The sequence below is a fragment of the Echinops telfairi genome, unplaced genomic scaffold (assembly GCF_000313985.2).
Source record: "Echinops telfairi isolate 266 unplaced genomic scaffold, ASM31398v2 ScPeMD7_18;HRSCAF=68, whole genome shotgun sequence".
Classification (NCBI taxonomy): domain Eukaryota; kingdom Metazoa; phylum Chordata; class Mammalia; order Afrosoricida; family Tenrecidae; genus Echinops; species Echinops telfairi.
The window spans coordinates 32,228,735-32,236,564 of NW_022103915.1; the positions used below are offsets into that span (position 1 = coordinate 32,228,735).

The window sequence follows — 7,830 nt, forward strand, 5'->3', positions numbered from 1 at the left end:
TCTCAAAACATTTTCTCTCCATTTAAACCCCCGACATTAGGTCCTCATTTTTCCCCTCCCTCCCCGCTCCCCCCTCCCGCATGAATCCTGTATTTTTTATGTACACACACATAAATACAAATTGGAAAGCCATTGGTCAGGCTCCCCTTAACTAGTATGGCAGATTCTATTCCTCATGTCTAGGGTTTACCAAGTAAACTGTGTAACAAGAATTCTTGATGCACACTCATAATTGAAAGTTATGTGTTGGTGTTTTTTCTTAATAGAGTTGTGTGGTCAGTCTGAACGTGGACTGGTTTCTTAATTGTCAACCTCCACAGTAGCTGACCACTGATTTTTAAGTTGAAACCTCACTGTTGATCACTCTCAATTATAAAATCTAAAATGTAAATCTCCCCAAACCAGGAAGTCCATCCTAATATTTTACTCTGCTGTCAAATTTGGGTAATGTTGATTTTGAAACGGAAATATCGGGACTACTAAACTAACTAGTTGCGCTGCATGGTGACAGGTTCTGATTTTTGCTCACTCTTTCCATGGCTTCTTAGGTCATACAGTGTTACTTCTTAAGTTTTCATGCACCCTTCCGTTTTCCTCTGTCACTCCTGGTATGGATAACTCTTTAAAACTCTCACCTCCTCCCCTTCCCCAACTTCTGTATGTGCTTATTGGTGTGAAATCCTGGGACATGTAGCCCGTACAATAATAGCGCTCGACTTGTCCCCCTGTTCCTCCAGGAAAGGAAGTTCTTCAAAGGCTTCTTTGCAAAAGTAAGTTTGATGCCACATTTGTGTTTGCTTTATAAGGAGTTACACCCCTAGTATAGCACTGACATATTAGAAAACAAAGCAAAAGAAATACAGCTGTGATTTCTTTATAATACAGGAACTGATTTAACTATATGGAAATTAATTGAAAAGTTAACATCTATGGTATAAGTTGTGTTCTTTTGGTTCTAAAGCTGGCTGGTGATTCTAGGAAAGTACAATAAATGAATCAGATAGGTGAAAAGAATGATCTCTTCAAGCTTTAGGTATTAAAATAATTTTCAGCTGGTCTTGCAAAACTGCTTATATTAACATTTTAGGTGAATTTTTAACAAGTGGATATTACTTAGTGTCTAATTTTGACAGAGAAATGGGAAGAAATACTAAATTCAAATGAAAATTAAGTGTATACCAAACTTTGCATTTAATGTTATTACCTTTTCAAAATCTAAGTTAATTTTCTGGTGACGTAAATTAAATTACATAAACCTATTTTTCAAGATCCTGCTATGATTGTTAACTTGGGTTGCTAATCTAAGAAAAATATTAATTTTAAGCCCACCAAATATTTATCATGTGAAATGTTCCTTTTGCAAATGGATTTTAGGTAATGACTACTTAATGTTCAGATCTTAGAATTTAGAATATATAGATGATTGTTCACAAATAGATATATTTCTAACAGTTTTTGTGTGCTAAGTACTGGTATATTTTCTTTCAGTTTTAAGGAGGGCTTTATAGTAGTTTAGACTGTGTAAGAGAAAACTCATTGAATAACAGTATAAATTACTAAAATTTGTGTGGATATAAAATTTCTTTACTGGGTAAGGTTTGTTATTTTGGAAATTTGCTTTAAAGAATATAGTTTTCTTTCTCAAATTTCTGGCTATAACTAGTTTTCACAGTATATTACTCTACTTTTAAACCAATGTAAAAACTTTTTAGAAGAATTTGAATGGGTTAATGGTTGCTATCAACTGAAATAAAAATTCAAACAATGTACCCACACATGTAAAAGTTAAAAATTTAGTAGACATTTTGGGTTATAGTTAAATTAACATATCCTTAGAATTTGGGCTCTATATCTAAAAGAATTAATCTTACAGACTTTTACACCATTATAGTTAAACACTATAATTGTTAAAGAAACTTTTTTCCCCCAAAGTTTTATATTGAATTGCTTTTGTTGTTGTTGTTGTTGTTTTTAAAATCATTTTATTCTTTCCCAAGTGGAATTTTTTGAAATAACAACACATCACTCCAATATTTATACAATTCAGTTGTCTTCTGACTGACTGGATTTTAATATCTACTTTCAGCTTCCTTGAAGCTCACTCATACTGTCTTTTAAAAAGTGGTAATTCAACTTTGTATTTTACGTCTAGTCAGCTTACCTTTTTCTTGATTACAGATAAAAAGGTGCATCTCTTTTCAGTGGTTCCAATTAATATGATTTTACTTGGAGACACTTGAATCCTACTACTAAGCTTGACTTCCACAAGGTTTCCTTAAAAGACCTGGCTGTGATCCCATAATGGCATCCAGGAACCATCTTTGGGAAAATTCTTTTCATGGCAGGGTAATTTTATTCTGACATACAATTTTTAATTTAAATGGGTTGACAGTGCTTGAACACAGATAATGTGGAAGCATTGCAAATGGGCATTTAAAGAGTTTCATATGGAACTTTTAAAATCTTTCAAGTACTGTCATTCACCTCACCTCCACTTTAATCTTTAAGAAATAGGTGGAAAAGACAATGTTTGTTAAGTTTGCAGGGTTAATTGTGGTTGAATGAATACTAAAAGTGAAACATCTCATAGAGTGCCATGTATGATAGGAAGTTTTTAACCTAGTACAGTTCCTCATAAATTTTGGCTTCGTATCATGTGTACTTTATTGATCCAAGGTAAAGAGAACAACAGTTATCAAAAACATTTCCATCAAACACTTTTGCATCAGAGCAGGTCATTGGAGGAATTACTAACCCTGATTCTGAATACAAAAGGTGCCCAGGAGGACTGCTTCCTCTTTTCCCCAAACTGTCTACTGGTCCTCCCACTTCTTTCTTCCCTCCGTCATCACCTCTTAAGGGACCAGTGCCTCCAGAAGCTGAACAGTTGGGAATGGATAAACCTGGGTTTGTAGCTGGTTTTATTTATAAATCCATTATAAGCTTCACGTTTTAAAAGAGAAGGAGAAAGAAATTGAGGACCTGGAACAACTTTTTCCAAACTCGTTACATTAAATTGCTCACTACTTTAGGTGAACCAATAATATACTCAACTTCCAAAGAGATTATTATATGTGGCGTCATTAGTGAATCTGGCGGCCATGCAAGGCAAATACTGTATTACCAAGTATTGTGTGCATGGCACTTAACATTTAAAAAGGATTTTATGATTTTAATGTATTTGAGGAACCCCGTGAACTTAGTAATCTATATTCCCATTTCATGAGGTAACTGTCTCCACATAAAGATATAAAAATGTTACTAGGCTACACAATTACATCTTTTTAAAAAGCCATTTACTTGTATTTATGTACTGCTTTATAGTTGATGATGTGCTTTGGCGACTCGAATAACAGCTCAGCAAGTTAGGATAGTTCATGAAAGTTCATTTTACAGATGAATAAATTGAAGTTCAAAGAGGTCACCCAACTGTAAATGGCAGAGCCTGCCCGGAAACCAAAGTTGTCTGAAACTTGGTACACATTCTTTCATCTGCTCTATGTGATTTTCTCACTTAACAGTGCTGACATCTGCTTTTTTCAGGTCTCCCTTAATTCTAATGCATGGACAAGTGTCTTAATAATGCAGAGGATACTGTTTGACCTACACAGTTTACAGATTTGAATTTGTTGACAATATTTTAAATATTAAGAGTTTTCACACACACACACACACACACACAAATCTTTTCAGAATCCGTGGCTTGAGCTGAGTAGCAGCTGTCCCTTTTGGTTGCCTATTCAATGCAATATTGTCCCTTACACTCAGCTACTTCACTCATTTTTTTAAAATTTTAACAGCCTATACACTATAGGCATTCAAGTTTATTACCTCTCTGAGCTATCAAAAGGCCACCACTCTCATCTTTGTCTTTGGTCTAACCATTTCTGGTGGTATAAAAATCACCCAAAATAAATGATGATGGCAACATATGTACAAGTATGCTTGATACAATAGATGTATGGAGTGTTATAAGCACTGTGAGAGCCCCCAATAAAATAAATTTTTCAAATCACCAAAAGTATTTCAATATCTGTTCTAGTTTATCCTGTTAATATTCTGCCAAATATATTCAAAATGCATATGTTTTTATAATTGTTATTAATATTAATATGGTTATACTGTTTCCATCTAATTCTCAAGAGTTAAAACATTTCATGAGATTTACAACACCACTCTTAAGTCAATATACTTATATTTACATTTTATTTTAGAGTTCCCAAATTTTATCCTCTATAACAAATCATACCTAGTATTTGTCTTCATTGTAGATCCTACTCTTAAAGTCAGAGTATATGCGGTCTCTTCCTTTTTCCTCCTTCTTTTGAAATTTCTGTGTCCTTGTTTGTGTGCATTTTTCCTTCTCTTGTATTTTATTAGTTGCATTTTTCAAAATTTGGTTTTTGTTTCAAATGCCTTATAACAACAAATTCCTGAAAAGAAACCTAAGCATAATTAGAATATTTATATTGGTTTCATTGTTTCCTGTGACATGATCAGCCAGTATGTTAAATGCCTTGGTCACTGACCTTTTTTAAATTAAAAAACAAAACCTCCTCCATGTTAACTTCTTTATTTATATTCATGAAAATCCAACTCAGCCCCTCCCCCTCCAAAAAAAACCAAAAATACCACCACCACCCATTGCCATTGACTCAATTCCAACTCAAAGTGACCCTACAGGACAAAGCAGAGCCACACCAGAGGGTTTCCAAAGCTGTAATGTTTAGGGAAGCAGACTGAAGTCACTTGTCAAACTGTCAGCCATTTGTTTGGTTGGCAGCCAAGTGCTTAACCACTGTGCCACCAGGATTTCTTCATGAAAACCTAATGGTTCTCAAACTTTACCTCAGAAGATAATTTACATGATTTGATTAACATTGCTTTAGACATTCAGAAACAAAGATCATTGGTTCTATGTGTTACATTACATGAAAACCATGTATAGATAGTGGTAGTAAGCTTTTGTCTCCACCAAGGCAGAGGATATATTCTATAGAAATAATTAAATTATGTATTAGTTTTCTAACCATAGATACTGCCATAGAGTTAATGCTGACTCATAGTGACCTGATAGTGGTTGGGTTTTTTCTTTGAAACATGTACAAGTCTTGTTCAGGGCTGTGTGAGTCTGTCCAGACACGAAGATGAACAAGTCAAGCTACATTTTTAGCACATTCACTCCCACATTTGTAGGCCTCTATTTCATGCCTCTCTTTTCCTTACACTTCCAGTATTTCTTACTTGGTTTTCTCTTTCAGTTGATGTCCTTGCTTCCTACTTCATTAAGAAGATAGAATTTTTTTAAAAAGTAGAATTAATCAGAAGAAATTTTCACATGTGCCAACTACCATATCTACTCATTTACCTGCATCTGTGCCCAAATACTCTGTTTTCCCTCCCTCCTATTCAAGGGATAAACTGTCTGCTCCTAGCTGATGTCAACCATTCCATTTTTATTATTCTAGTTCTTACTTAGTCTAGCATTCCATCCCTCTTCTTCATAATCAGTTTTTTTCTTTCTCTAGTTGATCATTCAAATAGCATAAAAGCAAGCCAACTTTCAAGAGGAAGGTAAAAAGAAACAGGAAAGATCTAGGAAGCAAAGCTATGGATAGAGGTATAAACATGGATGTGGACTTATGTAAATATATTAATTCATAAAAATAGAGGTATTGGTCTATGTACATATATGGCAATACATTGAGGAAGTGAATGGACTTTGGACCTCTGCTCAAGCCCTCCTTCAACACAAGAATACTGTTCTAACAACCTGGCATTCTTTGATGCTCACCCTCCCAACATGATCGCTGAAGACAAAACGGGTGCATAAGCAAATGTGATGAAGAAAGCTGATGGTGCCTATCAAAAGATATAGCATCTGGGGTCTTAAAGGAAGTTAAATAAGTGGCCATCTAGCAGAGAAGCAACAAGCCCACTTGAAAAAGCACACCAGCCTGTGCGATCATGAGGTGTCAACAGAATCGGGTAACAGGCACCAGAAAATACAAAACAAAATACACAACGCATTGTTGACAACGATGAAGGTCAGAGCAGAGACTTCCCCAAACCCTTCTATAGACAATAGGACATCCCCTCACAGAAGAGTCACAAGGAAGGGATGAGTTAACCAGGGCTCAATATTGCACTGAAACACAATATGAAACACAATATTCCTCTGTTTCCTCACCCCCCACTATCATGACCCCAGCCCTGCCTTTCAGTTCTGGCTAGACCGGAGCATGTACACTGGTACAGATAATTTGCTCACAACACACAGAATCCAGATCAGATAAACCCCTCTGGAACAGAAATGGGAGTGATACCAGGAGAGTAGGTGGAAGGTGGGGGGAGGAAGGGAGAACCGATCGCAATGATCACTGCATAATCCTCCCGCCCCAGGAGGATGAACAACAGAAACGTGGGTGAAGGAAGACAGTGGTTAGTGTAAGATATGAAAACTAATAATCTATAATTTATCGAGGGTTCACAAGGAGGGGAGGGAGGGGAAAACTGTCTTGAAAATAATGATGTCAGCATATGTACATATGTGTTTAATACAATTGTTGTATGGATTGTTATAAGAGCTCTAAAATTATTTTTTTTTAAGACAGCTTTCAAAAAAAGAAAGTTTATTCCTTGGCCATTAGCATAAAAGTAAGCCAGCTTTTTAAAAAAGGAAAAAGTTTATTCTTGTTATGTCGTCTTCCTATTCTTTTCTTCTCTTGAACCTGTTTGATTAGACTTTCATATTCATCACTGTTCTCTGCCTGCCCCACTCCATGATCTTCTCCAGTGTCATGACTTAAAATACCATTTATATTGCTGCTGATGATAAATGTTCTATCTTCCGGTGTATCCACTGAATTCCGTGGTGATATTTCCATCTTGGAGGCAAAGTAACCTAGTGGTCAAGGACACAGACGCTGGAACCAGAGGCTTTGCATTTAGTTGTGGCCTAACCACTTATTAACATTGTGACCTTGGAAAAGGTTTTAACCATTCCATGCCTTGATTCCCAACCAGTAAAAAGAGGAATAAACTAATGCCCTGTTTCCCCGAAAATAAGACTGACTTACAGTTTTGCCTCTTGCTGAAATATAAGGCATCCCCCTGAAAATAAGACCTCCCCAAAAATAAGGCCCCCCAACGCTACCGTAACTCTTGACTCTGAACCGTAGCAGTGGGCGCCACTGCGCAGCTCACTGTTGGCCGCAGCACAGGTGGAGCAGACAAGAAGTAGGAGGTCTCTTTTAAACAATGTGTACCGTATTCTTCATGGAAAAATAAGACATCCCCTGAAAATAAGACCTAGTGCATCTTTGGGAACAAAAATTAATATAAGACACGGTCTTATTTTGGGGGAAATGGTACCTATCTTATTAGTGTTCTGTGAATATTTTGAGGATTAAATGAGTAAATATAAGCAAAGTGGTGGTAGTGTTTTGTATTATTTTCACCATCATTAAACATAACCTCTTTGCTACCTGGTAGATATTCACATCTTAACATGTCCCAAACTAAATTCCTGGTCTTTGTTCCCAGCACTGCTTTCCCTTAGTCTTCTCTGTCTCCGTGGATAGAAATTCTGTCTTATGCTTTGGTCCAAAACCCTGGATTTAACCTTGACTCTTCTTTTTCTGTTACTCCCTACATCTAGTCGGTCAACAGCTTCTGTTTGATACGGCCTTCAATAATCTAATCATTTCTCATTACCTTCAGTATTATAGCACCAATCCAAGCCAGCATTATCTCTCACCAGCATCCTTACAGTAGTGCCCTAGTTTCCTATTGTTCCCTAAGGACTCTTCTTTTTTTTTTTTTTTTTTT

At 36.1% G+C, this 7,830-nt stretch overlaps 1 protein-coding gene across 6 annotated transcripts in view; it reads left to right on the plus strand.

Moving 5' to 3' along the window:
• NUMB (NUMB endocytic adaptor protein) overlaps window positions 1–7,830 on the plus strand; it is a 159,466-nt gene that overhangs the window by 123,993 nt on the left and 27,643 nt on the right. For 4 of the 6 annotated variants that reach the window (XM_045287790.1, XM_045287789.1, XM_045287793.1 and 1 more), the window contains one exon: window positions 738–770. The exons of the other annotated variants lie outside the window; for them this stretch is intronic. In XM_045287790.1, coding sequence (XP_045143725.1) covers window positions 738–770 — 33 coding nt within the window. The remainder of the gene's footprint in view (window positions 1–737; window positions 771–7,830) is intronic. 6 annotated transcript variants of the gene reach the window in all.